At 37.5% G+C, this 22666-nt stretch overlaps 1 protein-coding gene across 2 annotated transcripts; it reads left to right on the top strand.

The window, feature by feature from the left end:
- The first annotated feature begins 1015 nt into the window (after positions 1-1015).
- LOC144452878 (uncharacterized) lies at positions 1016-10120 on the top strand. 2 transcript variants are annotated; one of them, XM_078144075.1, is made up of 3 exons: positions 1016-1635; positions 2510-2626; positions 8129-10120. In XM_078144075.1, the coding sequence occupies exons 1-2, from the start codon at positions 1056-1058 to the stop codon at positions 2620-2622; spliced, it is 693 nt and encodes a 230-aa protein (XP_078000201.1). In that variant the 5' UTR covers positions 1016-1055; the 3' UTR covers positions 2623-2626; positions 8129-10120. The 2 variants fall into 2 exon arrangements, with proteins under 2 accessions (XP_078000201.1, XP_078000200.1); XM_078144074.1 differs by having other exon boundaries at positions 8126-10120.
- The last annotated feature ends 12546 nt before the right edge of the window (positions 10121-22666 follow it).

Below are 22666 nucleotides of genomic sequence, written 5' to 3'. Positions count from 1 at the left end.
GTAAATATCTCGGTTCAAGTTAGTGCCCCCCTCCATCCCCAACACTACACACCCTATGCATACACTCGTAGCTAGTTATGTTCCTTGCGTTCGACATCTAGGGCCTGTGCGCGGTCCGACCGTGCACCATGCACCATCTGACCGTACAAAACATCCAGGCAATTCATAAATACACAGACTGTAGTATGTGATACGACGTGACACGAATATCGGAACGTTACCTATTCACTCTTTCCTTTTTCCATCTGACATATCGCGCCAAACAAACACTGCTTTATTTTAGTCTCCCTAAATTTCCAGTGTATGTGATGAAAAGTATGGTGGCATTTCATTCGCTATAGATGGCAAGAGCGTGACAGGTTTTCATGCAGTCGAGTCATTGCCCTCTCACCCATAGACTTGTTGGGAAGATAAATTGAACGAAAGACTTACATCAATTCTTTCGTCCTGGATAGATAGTTGCTCCGGGCAAAAACCTGTTTACCGTACTCGAAAGACAAATCAGGGAGAGAAAATCAGCATAAAATCGATCATTTTATTCTAGGGACAGTGTAAATTGGTGTTAACTGGCCGGAACTGTTTACAACGAAAGGTTTGGCACTGGGCCAGGACCCCGTTGGCTTGCAGATTGGGAGAAAACACATACAGTATTCGGAGATAATTGACTTGCGAGAGATTTGACAGCTAGATAGGCCATGTGGGGATTGACCAATCAGAGCCAAGGGGCTGACAGCTATAGGTTTTGTAAACAATCTGTCAATCAACCTGCCAATTTTGCATACAAATCTAGTGTTTATTTGTGTAGGTATCAATTCATCATTAGGCTCCGCCTCCAACGTTTGATTTACATAAACGGACCATTCACGTGAAAGCGCTGTATCACGTGAAAGGCATACGCCAATCATTCACGTGGACGTAAACGTCATTTTGGCGGGACTTTGTTACGCACAGCTAAACACTTCACAAATATATAGTATTCACATCTGAGCCGGGTAGTATATAGTCAGTGTCGAGTAGACCTACAAACGGTGATAATCTATACTCTAGACAACCAGATGACAACTGCTACAGTCGACACTACCATGGATGTGCATTTTCCACGAAGTTGTTTGTCCCGGAAAAAATCGTCAGTCCGGCGGAATCTTTTTGGTGTGAAACCAACTGATCACGCAGAGGTGAATTCGTTCTTGAAGGCGGAATTGGATAAAATGCAGGCCGAACACACAAGCAAGTGGAATTTTGATTTCAAAACAGACTGTCCACTCGACGGAAATTACCAATGGGAGCCTGTTGTTGGATACGTTCCTAAAATTTACCAGGCGAAAGTTGTGGTTTCGTCAATTCCAAACAGGACTGAGGGGAGAGAACACGATGAAAATCGTACGAATAACACTTTGAGAACGGCAGCCAGTGTAGCGAACTCGGTGAACTGTGCCCAGTGTACGGGGCAGCAGTGTATACGCCCAAATCCCGCAGACGAAAATTGTACACGTTCAAATGAGCCGTCCGAAGTGCAAGCCAAAAATGACACTATCAGTACTCCTAAGACACCAAGATCAACTTGTAGTAATGTCACCAGGGGCAGTGCAACACTCAAAACAACAAAACCGTGCTATAATCAACGTAAAATACCAGGTATGTATATTCAGTCGAGTCGTAGTAAATGATCGTAGTAGTGTGTATGTGTATGTGTGTAGTAACGTGGTCGTAGTAAGTCTTGAGTCTTGTTCTTATCGCATTATGTTACAATGGGATAGTCATGCAGCGATAATTTACAACTACGAAATGTCAGTGGCGAGCGGTTATATTTCGATCCAGTGCCTCGAAAACCAACTTCGGGCCAGGGAAGTTAAAATCGCATTTGTAAACAGTCCCGGTTTCTATTCCTGGTGGTGACACAGCTAAATACTATTGTCTTGCTGGGGGTCTTTTGTTCAGTCGGTGCATGTCACAACTTGCAATGGGGACTTCCCTTTTTAGACTACCCTGGACAATGGACCGATAGAGATACGGCTTCCGATATCCAATTCAGCCAAGCGTAGCATACAAAAGTTTTCGCCGGTTCGATCAGCGAAACCAGTTTCGACACGTTCAAACCTTCCGGAACATCGGAAGCGATTTTGAATACGCAATTGTCTTTATTTCCGCCAGTTATTGTTCCTCTTAATTATCAGTTATTTTAGTAAAATGCAAGTTCAAACGTAGTCGTTCTAATTCCGCGGTCTTTTGCAAACGAAATTGTGAAGTTCTAACAATTGATGAAATAAACACCGGTGATTTCTGATCGGATCGTCAGATGTTTGACCTGTTAATTAATATTGGCGACCAATTGGCGAGACTGCGAAGAACACTTTGTTGCAAAATGAAAATTTCCGATAATTATTTTAACGTGTTATGATATGAACAACTGGAAACTGACATTTTTTGTGAAATTTTGTAACGAATTTCATGTTTTTGATTCTATGGTATTGAGACATAGTAACATTTACCTTTGTTGTTTTGTTTATAGATTACATGAAACAGCGAAAACGTCGTCTTCAGATGGATGGTGCGAGGGGCGAGGCGTCAAAAGTGGCAAAACAGAGAACTAGCCAATTCGAAGAACAGGTCCTTTCGTCGTAAACTGGTATGTACTTTTGATTTTTTTTTCCAGGTCCACCGATTGGCCATTTACAAATACGACTTTCTCAGACACAAGAACACTCTTCCCCAACAGATAAACTGTAGCGTTTTGTCGCTTTTTAATTTATTCTATAAACTCATAAACTCTACTAACAAACCGCGACAGAAAAACAAATCCTGCCAAAAAAATATACGAAAAGAAAACGATCATTCCAAAAAAAATCCACCCAAGCTAATACTATTATTGCAGCTAGCAGCTATCGGTTCCCGTTGTCTATGTCGAGTTTGGCCCAGTATTTATCCGTTTTCGGTCTTTTACACTTCGATCAATAAATTGAGTTCGATGTAAAATAACGAAGTGCGGGAGTAATTGGTACAAGTAAAAATACTCCTTTGGTACAAATAAAATTACTCCTTTGTTCGCTTTGTTCACAAAGGGGACCTAATTTTAATAATAAACGCAATTAAGTTCGTTGTTTTTCTTGTAATCATAACTCTGTTTGAGGGTAAACCAGCTGTGCAGTGCCGTTGTATTGTTGCCTAGTGACCAGGCCAGGCGCATCGAGACCCCCTTCTCTGTGTATCTGTATGGCCTTTGTTACGAGTACGTCGATTGCAGACGCCATCACTACGCCACCTGTCACGGCGTGATAGCGTATACGGGACAGGTGGAGAACCCCAGAGTTAATACAAAACGATACATTTCAAACCATTTGAAACTCACAATGTACACTGCATGCTCCGGCGAAGTCCCGGGGGCCGGCTCTAAAGAATCGAAAAGCCGTGAACCGTTATATCGCCACTAAGCCGTTTTATACATGTGTTTAGAACTTGAAGTTAAATCCATCTTACATAAAGTGGTCAAATCACTCCACAAACTTTTTGCGATGGTATTAATATTTAATAATTCATATCGTCAAATATTAACTAGATTTTATGATATCGGCCTTTCTACTACATGATAAACCTCACGAATTACCTAATGTTTCATGCACACTTAATTAACTGACAACTTTTTGTTATGCTAAAGTCCACTCCAAACTGTATTTTGTAAAGATAATGCAAGAGACAATGGAAAGAGACTGGATTGCTCTGACCAGGACAGATTCACACGATTCCTTATCCTAGCCTCTGGCATTGAAAAGTCATATCCTGGGAAAGTTTAGATGAACAAAGCAGGATTAAGGGATTTGTTGAAATCTGTTTGGTAGATAAACTTCTTTTAATTGTGCTGGGTAGATTTTGGTGTGCAGGCTTTGTTTTCCAAGGATGTGTGAAAGTGTAGAATCGTTGCTACCTTCAGTACAGAGATTTGTCTTGGTGTAGGGAACAGGTGGAGAGTGTAACACCAAGAGTGGCTGTAGGCTTGGTGTAGAGCATTCTGAGATAGTCAAACCACACACTTCCTTGTCTGTGGTCAAACCAAGAATAGTCTCTGGGACAATAACGATCCCCAGTTATAAAGGCTGCATGATCAAACTCAGCCCAGACACTTGTGGTGTGTACAGTGTGTGGTGTAGAGCGCTTCTTGAGATGGTAACACCATGGATGTATTACAGTATATCCATAGTAACACCAGCACAAAAGTGATCCCAGTTGGAAAATCTTACTTGAGGTGACAGCCACTGTCCTATGCCACATGCATCTCTTTTTTGGAAAAAAAAAATCAGTGGTTTAAATTAATGTGAAAAAAAAACGTACTTTTGCTAAAAATTTCAAACCTGAGTGAGGCATCTGAAAGATGGAGAATGGTGCAGAGGGGTTATGCATTATTCATTCAACTATGCCCATGGCCCCTGGGAATCCTGGGAATTTGAATAATTTAAATCTATATGCATCTCTTATCTCTGAGTCATCATATTGGTGGAGTCCAATTTTGAAGTTATGTATCCGTCATAATAGAAGTTTTCAAAATTTATCTTACATAAATATATATCATCAGTACTTTATCTGTATCATCTTCATGTTCCTACAATCTGGTAACACCTGTGCTTCCAATATCATTTCAAAGACATACCAGTGAATGAAAACAAAATATGTAAATCTGGTATCAAGGACATAAATGAATGAGAATACAACTACTTCATCATTTGCACCTCAAGAAATGTTTGCTTTAGGGCTGCACATCAAGGACAAGAGTAAATGAGAATATCAAAGAAATAAGTCTGTCAACTTTGACTGACTTATAACCAGACAGACAGATGGGGAAGTCTCGACATAAGTTTGGACAACCCCATCTCGAACCAATTCTCATTCGCCAGCCTTTACATGAGTGATTTTGTGAGGCTGTTTTTTTTTTGGTTTTTAAAGTCGCCATTATGAGGTTGTTCCACCCCTGGGTGTGTTTGCTTCATTGAGGCTAAACGAATGAAATCACCCAACAGAACTGAAGAAATTGTGTCTGTTTCCTGAAGGCAAACCTGTAAAAACTGAAGAAGAAAAAAGTTCAAACTGCTCATACCCAACTGACCATAAATTGTTCTTAAATGAATGACAAGCACGGTGACACCAATAATGTCACAATACCACAAACCTTGTATTTTTCACTACTAGAAAATTTTGCAATTTTAAAGTCTTCCGCAAGTTCTCAAAGACTGATTTTTACCAATTTATATATAATACCATACTGGTACATTGTGTTCTGATGTACAAAAGGCATTTTAATCGCTACTTAATTTTGTCTTTGTATTTCAACAAAATAAGCGAAAATAAGTCTTTAGCAAAACTTTCCAGGTTTACAGTATGTGAAGACTTCAAAGTGGAAAGTTTCAATATATCATCTTAAGAAAAGCAAACCTAGACAGAATTGTAAACAGACATTAGTAAGTTGAAAAATGAACCTGTTTTTTACTCATTAATCATCAGATTGACACATATCTAGAGTTTGTTCTAGGGGGTCTAACAAAGGGTCCCCCTAGCTGAGCAAAGTTTCAAGGGTAGACTACAAAAAAAAGTTTTAATAAACTAGAATTTTAAGTTAATCGTCATCTGACAGTAAATTTGCATACAATTGGTACACATCTAGGGGGTCTAACAAAGGGTTCCCCTAGCTGAGAAGTAATCCAAGGCCACTGAGGATAGTATTTTGAAAGACAGGAAAAAACAAACCTATTGAAAAGAACTTGAAATCTCTGATCATTAGCACGACTTATTGATTTCTTTCATCTTAAAGACTGTCAAGTCACCTGGTTTGGGACATTTAATTGAGCGCAGTCTGCAATTTACAAGGCCGCACGTTCTCCAGACTCAAATTGATCAATTAAAACTTTCAACTTTTTTTTATGTGAATATGTACTATTGATTTTTAGTAGTGGCTTAAGTGGTAAGCTTCCCTAGTTTGGTCATCCAGCAAGGCCAGACGTGATAAAGATCAATATATCCTCCTCAGGACATATATAGATGGTCTGCATCTTTCTATTTTCTGAGCAAGGACTCCCATAATCAATATAGTATATAACAAGATGGCCTTGATAGACTGATTTAGTTTACAGTTACAACATCTGGTAACGCACAAGGTGCAATTCTTGATAAGCTTCTAGGCAAAATGCTTTGCAATTGACTTATCCTTAACCTATGCATGCACAAGTGGCAGTCAAGATTGTCTAATTGTAGAGCCATACAGAAGTTGTAGTTGATTATATGTTGCCATGGTTACTAAGCACTCAACTATGGTGTTCTCTGATTCAAGGACAGGCTATGACATGGCAATATCGCTGTACTCAATTACCTGACTTCAATCTCCATTTCATTCCAGTTCCAACTGTGTAAGTTGAATGTGGCCTAATTACAAATAATACTAAATAATTGTAACAGTGCTATACCAGACTGTTAGAGATCTAAAGATGCCCTTGTTATACTATCTGTCCTGGTGAGGCCATAAAGCACCAGTGTCTCTTAGTCACTTCAAACTGTCCATCAACCTTTGTGGCTTCAACTGTGCAACCTCCAAGTTTGAGTTTTGTGCTGTGAAATCTGATTGCTCTGTATACAACGAGGCTTAAGGAGCTGTTGTTTGTGTTTGTAGAAGGACATTTTCCTTAATCAGAGACTCTTTCTGCCATCAAAATTTGTAAAAAAAAAAAAAAAAAAAAAGTCAAATAGAATTTGCACCTGTTTCATTGAGGTATGTTTTTAGATTCTCTCAATAGTTCTAACTTGTTAAATCTGAACAAAAAAAAAACATTTATCAGTTCCCCTTTCAAGAAAAATGAATTCCTGGTAAAACTTTTATCAAATTCAGACATGAAAACCTTTCTCTCAGTTAGCAATATGTACAGTCTGCTTCTGGTACTTTCCTTCACATTTTGGGGGATGAATATGTTTTAACAGCTTTATAAACTAGGTTTTAGTGGTAGGTATCATTATAACAACGCTATTTGTCTAATTCTGGCATTAATTGGTTTATTTATGTATCTTACATGCCGAGTCAAATTACATACATGTTCCAACTAAACAAATTAGTTCTGTTAGAGGACAAAGTCAACAAACTTATAAATCTTGCTCTGGGAAGAGGCTGCTACTCACACATATAAGATTCATAACATGTTATCAGGACACTTTAAGCATTGACCAGGGACACTTCAAACATTGACCAATATATCCAGTAAAACACTTGCATTATAGTGAATTTAGAGAACTTGAAACTCTGAGTCCAGTTGTCTTTAAAAATGGCATGCTAGGGTCAAAATATTCTGATCTTTGCCTTGAAAAGTTAAGGCAAATAAATACAGTTTTCCATATCAATTACTCCCTCTCAGGATCAATTATGTATATGCACGATTTGCCAGTGAAATTAAAATGAGACCACCCATAGGTATTTTATTCAGTTCTTTGTTTAGTTTGATGAATAAAATAGCTGACAAAATTAACTTTTCGAAAACTAAAGTACAATGGTTTTAATGAGAAATGCCAGGAATTATTGACTTTGACTAATATTTCTGCATAATATTAATTGCTAAATTCCATCTCAATGGTGTTACAAACACATGTGCCACTCCAGTCAACTTGTGTGCCTAGTGCAAAATATTTTCACCAGAAAGGGTTATTTTGAATTTTTGACATGTGATGTGTATACATATGCATCACAATTTTGGAACATGAATTGGGGAATAACTTCATTTTCTCAATTCCTTAACCATCCAAACTTGTGTTAATATATTTATGTGGATTTGCTAAAGATGTCAGTTTATACATTTTGAATTCTGTTTTATAGATTATGGGGGTGGCTTAGCAAAGCAATCTTCTACTTTTTTCATTTTGACAGAATTCTGCCATTAGCACATTCTTTGTTTTTCCATAGCAGAGTGTGAAGTGCAAACACTATGAAAGCTTAAAGGATTTTCTGCAGTTGAGCATGAGAAAGCCAAAACACATTTATTTTGTAAATGAGCCATTCCTTCATCCACCTGCAGTCCGTATGTTGCTTCAGCGACAAACAAACCTCTGTGCATGATGCCAGTCCCCAGCACACTTGACTAAGTGTTTTCGTCTTTTGCTCTCTCAGCAGATGTCTGATCAGTTGGTGCAGTGGGAAGTTGCTAAGACAACACGGCCAGTGGTTCGACCCCATATGATGCAAATTATCTCAAAATTGAGCCAGCAGCATGCAGCACTTCAGAGAAGCGTGACTTGGCATTTTGCCAAGGAAGAAGCGTCTGCCAAACTACAACTTGGACTGATGCCAATAACCAGAAACAGACAGACTTGCAGATCCTGGAGTTGTGAACATTTCAAGAACATCAAAAACACAGTAGTCCATGAACAATTTCTTCACAAGTTTCAAATATACCTCAAAAGAGAACCTTAAATTCTGACATATTTCAAATCTGTGTGAAATTTATTTATTTTACTCAAGAGATTGTGAATATGTTCCTTCATCCACAGCTACATAGAAAATGTGGACCACTCCAATATTTGAGAGGAATGTTAAGAAAATATTCGAATATACAAAAAAAATTCAGTTGATAATGTAATTTGAAACCTGTGTTTTTCAGTATAAAATCCATAATTTGTGTGATAGTATGATCAGAACAAAAAAGTTGATAAATTTTATATACACTTAAATGTAATTCGATCTCCAACTCCCTCTTCCATAAATGGAACTGTCCACATCTTATCACATTTTCTGAATTCTAAATTTGATCAAATTTGGAAAGCATGTCTGCAAATTAGTGGTTCAAAATCGATGGTCGATGAAATGCTTTCTATAAGCTATTTTGAACATGCAAATTTCATATTTTGAAACTTTGATCAGGCCAATCATGATAGACATACAAACATGCTTCAAGTAAGCAACCAATCAAAAGTGACCTTCAATGCTTTATGAATAAATTATAACATGGCCAGTACTACTCTGTCTTCAGGCAGATGACACAGTTGCTCATCTGTTGAACAGCTGGTCAATTCTATCAAACCAACAAAACAAAAGCTTTACTGTACAGTATGTAAATATATCATTATATGGAGTTATTTTTGGAGAAAGTTTCTCTTATTTTCCATTCAAAACATTTTCAGTAAAATTTTGACAGTAATGAAATTGCAGGCAATTGCATTAGTATAATCCATCATTTTCCTTTTTAGAAATACAAATATTTTAAAAACTCACTGGTAAAATCATTCCAATTAATTTGATATAATGCTCAATTAAAATCAGCAACATAATCAAATTGTTGATGTCAATGGATGAGTCATAATTTAGTTAATTTCTTTAAAATTGACCCAAAGAGATAAACTTACAGAGACATGTGTATGTTTTGTACAAATTACATCAGAGGTTGATCATCTGTTGACAGAACAAGTTGTGTTTTGATAGCTGTGACAATATGAAGGGCTCAACATTAGCAGTGGTCCAGGGCATGTAAACTACTAAACATTGTGTCTTGACTACCAAATTTAGAAGGTTGTAATCTGTTAATCTTATGGAAAACTGTAGCTGAAACAATTCATTCAGCTAAATCTAACTAACCAAGCCTAAAGGTTAAAATTTGAGCCCTGCAGTCTTTTCAAATTTTCACAACTATACCAAATGATTTCAGTTGATATCATCCATTGTATCTTCATCAATTTGATTATTCCCCAATCTTGAAAAATTACACATAAAGTTGAGATAAGAACTTCAAAGACTTTAAATTGCTTTACGGAGGTCAAGACTCTTTGCTATTTACTAGAATCATCAATACATTGAACTACAAGTAATGATAACTTTAGCAGATAGCATGGATTCTTGGCAATTTTCTCAGAGATGTTATTTTCAAAAGTGCCAGTACAAAACGCTCACTGTCTGCCAGTTTTGCAATATTCAAATGGTGCCATTTTTTGTGGTGCTTTGGAAAAAAGTATATGTACTGTATTTTTTAAAATATTCATATTTATTTCCTTTATCAAGAAAAGTATTTTTTGTTCTTGATCATGAAGGGAAATCACAACAGCATTCTCTTGAACTTTGACCTTGCAATTTCTTTGTGCTGTTAAGGAATTCATTCAGAAACATTTGTAAATAAAGAAGCTAAGTTTTGTGTGAATTCTAACTTTGTGTTTAGTATGGTATATTTTACAAAACTGTGTGTGTGTGTTTGTTAATTTTTAGATACATGTTTGAGATGTTTGTAGGTTTGTTTAGAGTGGAGGCTTGTTATGGTTTGGTCCAAGTATTTCATTCTACCGTTGGTTTTCATAGCCTGATATAGTAAAACCACAGGACTAGGGATAAGATTTCCTTAACAGAGAACGTTGTTATTCATGGAAAAACAGAAATGCTGTGACCAAGTCAAATTAACACTGGAGTGCTTATAAAGGCTCTCTTCAAATGAGGATTAAAATCCAGATGTGAACAAGAATTGTTCGGCAGTTCTATAAAAAAAAAAATCCTTGGTACAGTACAAATGAATGATCTTTAGCAATTCCTATTAAGAGATCACTAATATGATAACCAGGTATTAATACCTAGCCTTGCAATGTCTCATTGTGCCTCGAATGCTGGAGGGAGGAAGGGAGGAGTGAAGCCATTGCAAAGTTCCAACAGATTGGAGATCATATACACAACTATACATGATTGTGATCATTCTGCCCAGTTTGAGGTGGAAGACGGTTGTCTGGCAGAGATATCGAAAACGTTGGTTCTGAAAAAGAAGGAGAATAATTTCATGTTATGCTCAAAGCTTGACTGATGAGATAACAATTTGATGGAACCACAGACAAGGTTTGTGGTTGAAACATAAACCTTTAAAGGCCCAGTTCGGGTGATGATTAAAATTTAGAGGTGATCATGAAAGACAGTTGTCTGGCAGAGCGTAAAAGAAGTTGGTCCTAAACACGAGAATAATCCCATGTAAAGCGCAAGGCTCCACTGAATAGATAACACTAATCCGAACACCTGGGATTGAATCCCTGGCTCTAACACTATTGCCTGTACCTTTGTTTAATAACCAATCAAGATGAGCGTAAATTGATTCACATCATCTGACTTGGTTTTCTGATAAACCTAGAGTAAAACACTTGGCCCATTATCATTTTGAAGGCGGTCTGGTTTTGGTGTCTGCCAGGGTTTGATGTCTGCCAGGGATTGACGTCGCCGGTCCGGGTTTGACGCGTCGGTGTCGGGGTCTTGGACCAAATTATACAAGCATCACGCCACAGCTTACACCACACTGAACCAGCCTATAACTGTTATAACCGAAATCTGAGATCGATTCGGTGGAGGGAGATGTTTGATAGGTGTTTAAAAATCAGGTTTCAATTCCAGGTTAGTTTTTGAAGCATTAGTTTTATTATATCAGTGGAGACGTAATAATTACTTTAGTAAGTAGTAAGTATTATTTTGTTCTGGATCAAATGCTTTTGAAACTCTGCTTTGTGTTGATACCTGAATGTTAATATCTAATCTAACTAGGCCTTCCATCAATGCTGGATACCCGTATATACGACTGCTGCTCCTTCTAAAATGTACGACTGGCCCACCTGTATAGCACACACGTGTATAATATAACAAGGCGTATACCATGTCTGCATCACATCTACTTGGCATACAGCCAAGTTAAAATATAGGGGTGATGGACAAATAACGACATAGCATCATGAAAAGCACAGATTTAGGACAAACAAATTGAGGAGGTTGATACCCTATCTTTCTCATTAGATTTACTGTTCGTGTACTAAATCAGTCTCATTGCAATCACTTGCACTTAAAGCAGTGTTTTCTTTGCTTACTCAGCCTGTGCAAGAATAACCTCGCCATTTTTTTAGAACTAGGCAAAGTACAGAGGATCGTGATTTCAGAAGTCCAGTGCATAAAAAAAATTGCCCCTCCCCAAAAGCCTTACACAATAATTACCGAACCCCCCTCACTGTGTCATTGAAATATCCGTGATAAAAAATATCATTGTGACCCTCCCCAAACACTTGCATGAAAAATGGTGACCCCCCCCAAAAAAAAAAAACCTACCCCTCCCCTATATTTTGTGTCCAGTCCCTTACTTTAGCTGGAAAGATGTTAGATAACATAGCATGTAATATGCTAACAAAGTAATAACAGCACATACTGTTGTGCAGTATTTACACTGATGATAAATCAATCGACAAAAAATCAAATAAAGTTGTTACATTTTTGATAGCTTAGGGGGTCACCTCAAGATATCTTGTGCAAATGAAAATGTAACAATGCTGTTACGATATCTGTCGCATCAGATGATGAGTGTAGCAATGTCGTTACAATTTCTGTCACGTCAGACGGTGAAATGTAGCAATGTCGTAGAACTTTTAGCGCTAGATTACATGTAGCAATGTTAGTAAAATTTTAATGGAACATGACGATAAAATGTAGCAACTTTAGTCAACTTTGTCTCGTCAGTTGTCGTAATGTTTCTGGTTAACTGGCCTGTAGTGTAATATAGAGTTTTTACTTCTTCATAAATCCCATCTTATCGTACGAATTGCCGTCAAAAGGGAAGAGAATGTCCTCTTTTTTTTGTAGTAAGTCACGTAATAAAATAGTCATTGATAACTTTGCAAACAAATACTGTTGTACGGTCACAATTTAGAACATGGTCCCATGGCCATATCAATATGAAACTGGGTAACCATGGTGACTACACACAGACATCATCAGTTTCAATTCCCGTATGGTTATGTGACTATATGAAAAATTGAGAAGTACATGCCTATATCGGGCTTGCAGTCACCATATGGATAAAAAAATTGTAGTTTAGATTTGTAATTAATAAAACAACTTTACTGTGTTTTTTCTACTCTAAAAAATAACAGTGTAACATATTAGACCGAGTCTGTTTTGTAACTCCGAATAAATAGCACTGAAAAATTACTAATTTATTTGAAGTTTTCTACAAATTAATCATAGTGTCAAAAATTTTGTATAGTGAGTAACAAAACAGTCTAGACAAAATGGTTTCTGTTTGCATAATTATTACACAGGTGTCCAAAACAGGAAATGTTTGGTCCCCTTTAACCCACAGGTGTCATTTCTACAATGACATTAATGTATACAGGTCAGTGTAGCTCGAATAAAAAACCCTAGAGAAATATCAAAATATTATTATACCCTTTTCATTGTAACTTTATGAAACACAGATGAATGAAACCATCCTCGCTAAGCAGAGCTGATATTACTTACGTCACTATGATGCCGGGTCCGTCAAGGACGGTGTCGTAAAAGAGGCTGTAGTATTTACGACGATAAATAAAACATATCAAAATGTATGATCCACTTTGTTTTTAAATATGGCCGCCAAAATTTCTATTTCTGTCCTATTTCTGTCGTCAAATTTCGTAGTGCATGTAGAATGGTATCCCTGTTTATAGTGCAATGCTAAAGAAGGATCTGGAATTTGTGTAAAATTTTCGCTAGACTTGAAACACATTGTGTCACTTTGGAACGATAGCGTTTTTCTACCGAATTTATATGAACACAATTTCTGGTCTTTTTCTAAATTTTTAGCACTTTTTAAAAAAAAAAATTATTGGATCAACATGATAGAAATCGTCCTACTTTATGAGATGATGCGAGAAATAAGATCAAAATGGTATAAATTTCTAGCAAAATGATGTGTTGTATGGGAAGCCGTTCAGGCCAAAAGTATTATTTTATTTTAGCTATAGTATTTTATATTTTTCGTACTTACAAACTAATTTTAACCGTTTATGTACTTTTATTCCATGGTTACATTATTTTAATTGAAATAAGTTTTCATTTATTTGAGAATATTGTTTTATTTTTCGTCAAACCAGAATTTTTTAAAGGATTATATATAATTGAAAGTCAAAATATATTTTTTGTTAAAGTTATTTTATTTTATTCTTTTAATTTAAAAAAAAAAAATTTCAATTTTTTTTTTTTTTCTCTCAACATTTTTTTTTTTTTGGCCGAGTCTGCTGACAGGCGCCGGTGCAGAACACGTCGTGCTTGTACCCGGCGCCTGTCACGAGTACGAGGCGTGACCTTTGACATCCATGGCATTACGTACACGTTCTTATTACCTTCGAAATTGATCGCTCAAACATTATATCCGATCTCAAAACTCTTAATTCACGTGTGATAGTATCTGTTTTTTCCAACAACCGCGACTTCAGCCGCGTACAATCCAAGGTATTTCCAAACGGTCAGTCAGGTACTTCTAGTACGAGCGCACATGTTGACGTCGACCTGCTGTATTACATACGTAGACGTGTAGACTGTCGACAGTCGCTCGCGCCTTTTTCCCCCTACGTTTTATCTAAACTCCGACCCGGCGCAACACTAGTCTAATCGCAAACTGATATCGAGGCGCCTGTCACGAGTACGAGGCGTGACCTTTGACATCACATTCGTATTACCTTCGAAATTGGTCGCTCAAACCATAGACGGTGGAGGGTCTATGCTCAAACCAAAACTGTTAATTGACGTGTGATAGTATCTGTTATTTCCAACAACCGCGACTCGACTTCAGCCGCGTGCGATCCATGTGCAACGGGTAAAGGTATTTCCAATGGGTCAGTCAGGTACTTCTAGTACGAGCGCACATGTTGACGTCGACCTGCTGTACTACGTAGACGTGTTGTTCTCAACTTTTCATGATATATGCATGTGTACTCAGAACACCGAGAGAATGTATACTACAATGTGCGATGAAGTAAACTGAATCTTTACAACAACAACAACAACAACAACAACAACAACAACAACAACAACAACGACGACGACGACGACGATGATGATGATGATGATGATGATGATGATGATGATGATGATGATGATGATAAGGCGATAAAAGCTGGTTTAGGTTGATATGTAATACAGCAGGTTGACGTCAATATGTGCGCTCGTACAAGAAGTAGTATCTGACTGACCCATTGAAATACGCGTTCGCTTTTCCTCACGTTTTTGATCCTAATGCTATTTTGCTCACGCTCACAGTATAGTGTACCATCTTATTTCAATTCTGGTCAGTTTCACAATAATGAATGTAATTGTTATTGATGCAACAAACTTTAGTTGTTTTAGATTAACTACCTTTACCCTTTGCCCATGGATCGTGTCCTACGTATTACATCATGTAATACATCATACATGCGGTCGATAACCTTAACGTGACGGTGTACACATGTGTGTACGCGGCTGAAGTCGCGGTTGTTGGAAAAAACAGATACTATCACACGTAAATTAACAGTTTTGAGATCTGATATAATGTTTGAGCAACCAATTTCGAAGGTAATGAGAAGGTGTGTTTGACGCCGAAACACGTCGTAATGGATGTCGAAGGACATGCCTGTCACGAGCACGACGTACTCGTGACAGGCGCTGGTCAGCAGACTCGGCCCAAAAAAAAGAAAGTTGGGGGAAGAAAAAAAAAGTTGAAATTTTTTTTTTAGATTTAAAAAATAAAATAAAAAACTTTAACAAAAATATATTTTGACTTTCAATCATATATAATATATAATCATATATAATCCTTAAAATAATTCTGGTTTGACGAAAAATAAAACAATATTCTCAAATAAATGCAAACTTATTTCAATTAAAATAATGTGAACATGGAATAAAAGTACATAAACTGTTAAAATTAGTTTGTAAGTACGAAAAATATAAAATACTATAGCAAAAATAAAACAAAACTTTTGGCCTGAACGGCTTCCCATAGTGTTGAGTTTTCAAAGTTCTTTTTTTTCAACACGCCTGGTGATTGGGTTACTCGGAGCAGACTTGTAGGACTACGACCCTACGTGTCTATGTAGAACATGCGTGGCAGAGATATTACATTCAAATGCGAACAAATTGTGACCTGTCACGTTCATCAAACTGTTCACAAATCTGTCACAGTGAGACAATACAACATCAATGTTTAGGTACAAAAAATACTCGTATGTATAGAGAAACCCAAGCCTTTAGTGTCAATTTTCGTTCATCTGTTTCTCTGTTCGACTTGTCGTCAGAATACGAAAAATATAAGAAATGTTGGTAATTCAGATGGACAATACGTTTGACCAGGTGACTACGAATGAACATCTAAGGTTGAAACTTAGCTCTGGGTTTATACAGTATAGGGTCTAAGACACCCTCACCCCCACCCCTCAAGTTACAGGCGAACATAGGTTTGAATTGCGAACACAAGCCACAGGTATTATCAAACCACGAATAGTTTGACGTATGAAGGGACAAGACCATCATTCACCCTGTATTCTAGTATGTAGCGTACGCCTCCATAAAAGTTTAAACTATGTTTCAAGGATCGAAGACCCAAATCACTCCAGAAACTTTGTGAAATTAACCATTCTAGCTTGATACTATAATAGTGGTATTTAATTTACATAGATATGGTAAGCCCAGTTGAAGAAATTGTCATGACAACGTACAGATACTGACGAACACTTTCTGTTTGAATGACGTGTATCTTTGACAGTAACTAACAACTTGAGTCAAGTCGAGAATGACATAAATTATTAACATTTTCTTAAATAACACAGTCCCCGCCTCCACTGAAGTCTTTTGATTGCTTACGATATTGGACATTGGTGGTATTTTTTTGCAGGGTTGGGCATTTTTGCCCTTTTTCTGGAATCTAGGATTACAATTCTGTATATTCAAAAAGAGTACCACTACTAAAATTAGCTACGGCTGTGAATGAACACTACACATTCTACGAACACAAATCTACTATAAGTTCAAAGGTCATACAGTGGGTCATCATTATTTACTAGGGTAGGATACTGTTTCAATTCCGTCGAGTCAAACCATTTTCTTCCATCATTAAATTTCCCCGAGTTGACAACTGTGCGTGTGTTGAGAAGAACTGTTCTGACATTTGGCCGTGTGTCGTACGTCAAACTTTTGGTAAACAACACGTTATTGGCTCGGGGCTGTGTTTGCAACCCAAACCGAATTTCGCTTGTAACTTGAAGCTTGTTCATTATCGCTAGTTGGTGTTGCGGTACTTGGAAGTTTACAGATCGAAGGACAGCTCTAAGCTATCTATGATTACTTTCTTGAAATTTTGTGAACACACAACAGTTGACGATTTACTTTTATCCTAAGCTTTTCAGCCATTCATGCCCATCCCCCATCACTACTTTTTCTCTCATTTTTCTCTCGAATTCATTAAATTTTCAGTCTTCACTCCGACGAATGACTTAACGACGGAATTATACCAATGTCGTGTTTAATAATGTTAATTTTTATATAATGCTCTCCCACACTGTGCTTCAAGGCGGCTTTACAGTTACTACCCCTGGCACGAATTTATAACAGCACAACGGTCCTTTTATACTTCAATTCCCCGGGGCGCAAACAATCCATTGCAGCCTCTATAAGTGCATAGGATTAAAGCATTCACATTGCAACCTCTATCCTACCAGGTCCCCAATTATTCTGGTTGATTGGTACGAATACAGATCAAAGGCTACAGATTGTGACTAGGAGATGAGAAGTTCTTAAACTAGGAATTTGATAGTTTTATATCATAACAATATTATGTTATCATTGCTTCCCCATCGTTATCATCATCATCATCACCACCACTACCACCGTCAGCTCCACCACTACCATCGTCACCACTATCACCACCACCATCACTGTTACCACCACCATCACCACACCCACTACCATCATCACCACCACTACTACCACCACCATCACCACCACCACTATCACCACCACCACCACTACCATCATCACCACCATCATCACCACAATCACCATCACCACCACACCATCACCACACAATCATCACCACCACCACCATCATCACCACCACCACCACCATCATCATCACCATCACCACCACCACCACACCATCACCACTACACCACACCATCACCACTACCACCACACCATCACCACCACACCACACCACCACCACCATCACCACCACCACCACACCATCACCACTACACCACACCATCACCACTACCACCACACCATCACCACCACACCACACCACCACCACCATCACCACCACCACACCACAACCACACCATCACCACCACCACCACCACCACCATCACCATCACCACACCATCACCATCACCACCGCCAACACCACCACCATCACCACCAACACAACATCACTATCACCACCACCACCATCACCACCACCACACCATCACCATCATCATCATCACCACCACCACCACACCATCATCACCACCACCACCACCACCACCATCACCACCACCACCACCACCATCACCACCCCCACCATCACCACCACCATTATCGTCAACATCACCGAAAGACAGGCGATGTTTCAATATGTTGGATGTGGAGAAGCAACAAATGCATACAAAGTTTTTATCCAGTTTCGAATTTGAAGAATCACTTCCGTTTGTTTGACATATTTTTGAGTTTGCAGTTATTGAGATGCAAACACGGACTTGGTCTATGTTGTTTCTATGTTTTTTCAAACAGAAACAACGCGGTAAAGTTGTTTTAATAGTTAAAGATATTCCAGAATTATACCATTTATCATCCGTATGGCCACTTTAAGTTAACAAAAGTTAGTTTGTCGATGTTCTACACTATCACACAGAAAGTGAACTGTAGAACAGTTTGTTGTTACCGGTTATTCCCATGATTCGCAATAAAGCAATCAATGAATTGTAAGCACGAAAGCTGTTTTGTAAGCAATGTTTAATGAAGCATACTGCACATTTTTTTGTGGTGATAACAATATTGGCGTTTATCCACTCGGCACTTGTAGTATGCTAAGTGTTCCCAGCCAAATCAAAGATACAAATGTCACAAGAGAATTCGTTCTACAAAATCACGACACAGATGTTATTTTGAACAAGAGTAATTATAAACCTTTCTTGTCTAAAATTAAACTAAAAGTAATTACAAGTTTGGTAGCAGACGACTATTTTGTGGAATGTTTTTTTTTAAACAATGGCAGAACTTTCTTGTCTAAAATTAAACTAAAAGTAATTACAAGTTTGGTAGCAGACGACTATTTTGTGGAATGTTTTTTTTTAAACAATGGCAGAACTTTCTTGTCTAAAATCAAACTAGAAGTAATTACAAGTTTGGTAGCAGACTACTATTTTGTGGCATGATTTTTTTTACAATGACAAGAGCTTTCTTGTCTGAAGTTAAACTAAAAATAATTGAATATTAGGTAGCCGACGACCATTTTTGAGGCAAGAGTTTGTTACTAAGATATTTTTTAAGGAAATTTTTGGGAATAATTACATAAAGGGAAATTGTTCCACAAAATTGTTTCATTAATTCACGACAGAATTTAAAGTTCTTGTAGTCTAGTAGAATTTACCCTAAGTTGATTTGTGCTCTTACGCATAACTCGAGTTGAACTGTGGGTAACATCCCATAGGCATAGCAATGACAATCATAGAATTTAGGCTAAAGTTAGTGTTCAGAGAGTAGTTTTTCAGTAATCCTAAAATTTAGAATTCAGACGGAATCCAAAATTATCTTCTTAAAGATGCACAAGCTGAGTTTGTACATTCTTGGGGGGGGGGGGTAATTTTTGCCTTTTCGTGGGTAGTACTTGCTGTATAATCAAAAGATGCTTGTAGTATTTTATTTACGGAAGCATACCTAACCATCACTTACAATTGACTGAACTCAAACCTGGTGTTAGGATATTAAGCTATAAATGATGGAATGACGTAATTTACCATAAGTATAAAAATGTCAAGGAAACCCCTACCATTCACCCAAATGTTCTATGGTAGAAGACAATTATAATGTTATAGACATGATAACAGGCATACATTGACATTAACAATGTACTGGAATAGAATTAATTGATGGATTATGTCTCTTGAGTTCAAAGTTCATCAACCCAGCTTGTGTCACTTTCATCATTTTTTTCATGTTCTTAATTTTTACGATTACAATAAAAAAAGGTTTATTTTGCATAAGAGAAAAATAAAGTCGACAATTATAAATTGAGAAAACTATGGTAGACTTGTATTTTCGCTAAGTCTCTCCTAATTGCTTTAATGGGTTTAAATTAATACTTGTCTCAGATATCGTATCAGACACCGACATTCTCGCAAACCAGTGGTGTTATTTCTTCCGCGATGCTGCGAAATAACGATGCGTCTTGGACGGTGTTGTATAGCTGTGGTTTACGACGATGGACATCGGGCGCAGAATGATATTCTCGCACACCAGAGCTAGCTGTTATTTCTTCCGCGACACTGCGAATGACGGTGCGTTTTGGACGGTGCCGTAAAAGAGGCTGTGGTTTACGGTGCCGTAAAAGAGGCTGTGGTTTACGGTGCCGTAAAAGAGGCTGTGGTTTACGGTGCCGTAAAAGAGGCCGTGGTTTATGACGAATGGCTAATGATGGGTCTTAATTCCTTCCCCAGAGAGTCATTAAGTATTTGGTCGGAGTAGTTTACTCAGCCGTTTCTTGTTCACCAGATTAATCACCAATTATGCTCTTAATGTCTGCAGTATATCATAGCTAAACAGAGAATGAATTACTCCATTGTTATCCTTTAATGTTACGTTGCCATGGTAATAATCCTATCAGCGGTAATAACATCTAACGCTGCGTACTTGATTACAAGTGATATTTCCGTCTATGTATACTAAGATATCAACATTGCCTAGCAACGGATTGTAAGAAATAAACCATTTATCTGACTACGTTTAGAGAGAGAACGGATTTCTAAAATCTTTAAAGAACTCATTATATGTACTTTCAAATATGAGTGGTGTCTTTGTATCGATAGTTGTTCAGAACAAATGAACCTTTCTGTTATGTGTAGTCCTGCTAGCAAAAAACAGAGTACGGGACTCGATTCTCATATTGACCTCTAAACACCGGGGAAAGAAAAGGGACATTGTCAGATTGCGTCCCGACTTACTCCGTCTGCAAGCACGATATAGTATATTATGTGTGATGTACAAGTGTGAATAAAAGTTCCACACTGAATGCCAAAAACAACGAGAATGTCAGAAATAGTAACCATGGCAACTCTTTGTGGTCTGGGTCGCTAAATTAAGTATAAATATGTATGTATGTCTGTAAGTATGTATGTATGTATGTATGTATGTATGTATGTATGTATGTATGTATGTATGTATGTATGTATGTATGTATGTATGTATGTATGTATGTATGTATGTATGTATGTATGTATGTATGTATGTATGTGTGTATGTATGTATGTATGTATGTATGTGTGTATGTATGTATGTATGTATGTATGTATGTATGTATGTATGTATGTGTGTGTGTGTGTGTGTGTGTATGTTCCGTATGTATGTATGTATGTATGTGTGTGTGTGTGTGTGGGTGGGTAGGTAGGTAAGTATTTAGGTAGGTAGGTAGATAGATAGATAGATAGATAGATAGATAGATAGATAGATAGATAGATAGATAGATAGATAGATAGATAGATAGATAGATAGATAGATAGATAGATAGATAGATAGATAGATGTATGTGTATGCATGTATGTATGCAATGAGTGTAGTGTAGTGTACTGTACTGTAGTGTAGTGTACTGTAGTGTACTGTACTGTACTGTAGTTTATTTGGCAAAAATCTAGAAATTAAAATATACATAATTCATGGCCAAAATAGCAATACGACAAAACAAATATTAAATATAATACTAAAGATTTATATTAATGTGTTTCGATAGCTAGGTTGAATAGATATTGGGTTGTAGGTGCAGATCATACAAAATGTATGGAGTAAGTGACGTACGTAGTTTTGGTTTGTTCGCTAATTCGTGATGTCATAAGTTCTTATTTGTATAAATGTGTCGGATAATAACTATGGAGAATCTAAATGAAAATTATGAAAGTATACATGTAAGTGTACAATGACGCCACGATGGTGACACTGATGGGTGGGAAGGGGGGGGGTCCGGGATGGAAACGGATAGGAACCAATAAGACTAACGTTACAATTTAACAAGTTATGTTTAGTATATTTTAGAGGTAATCTTTGCAGTCACGGTGTAAGACTGTAGACGGAATTGAATTAACCCTGCTATTTGTTTGCCCCCATTTTTTAATAGATTTTCCGAGTCGAAATGTCGGAAGAGGCTACTTAAATGCACAGGATGGAACGGTCAGCTTTAAGGGCATTTTAGTCACCAGACAATAAAGCCTTTATGAAGAAAAAGGAAGCAGGCAGACGATAAAACAAAACGACCAGGTTAGAATTTATGAATGTTTTAAATGCAACACATTGCAGTCACTCACTATTCTAGTCGTTTACACGTTAAAGCCTGCCAATGAATGGAAAAAAATAAGCTTCGGGGAAAGTATTTATTTTTCTTAGCGAACACCAAGCTCTTTCTACCGTGGAAAGGTTATGGTTGGCCGGTGGACAAAGCGAGAATTGGTGGGTGTCGAGTTTCCGTTCATTCATAGTCTACTATTAGAAATAGTTAGTGTAGCGGTGTGTGGCGGTCACAAGTCAGGGGCGAACTAACCGATGGTAGTACTTCACGTATTTTACATATACTCTGTAAATTCCGGGAGAACAATATTTATTAAATTTTACAAATTAACAATACGCAGACTGCGTCGAATCAATGAGTCACTTGTCTGCATTCTATGCTCCCATTTTGAAGAA

The sequence above is a fragment of the Glandiceps talaboti genome, chromosome 23 (assembly GCF_964340395.1).
Source record: "Glandiceps talaboti chromosome 23, keGlaTala1.1, whole genome shotgun sequence".
In the NCBI taxonomy this organism is placed as follows: domain Eukaryota; kingdom Metazoa; phylum Hemichordata; class Enteropneusta; family Spengelidae; genus Glandiceps; species Glandiceps talaboti.
This window is presented reverse-complemented; position numbering and strand designations above follow the sequence as displayed.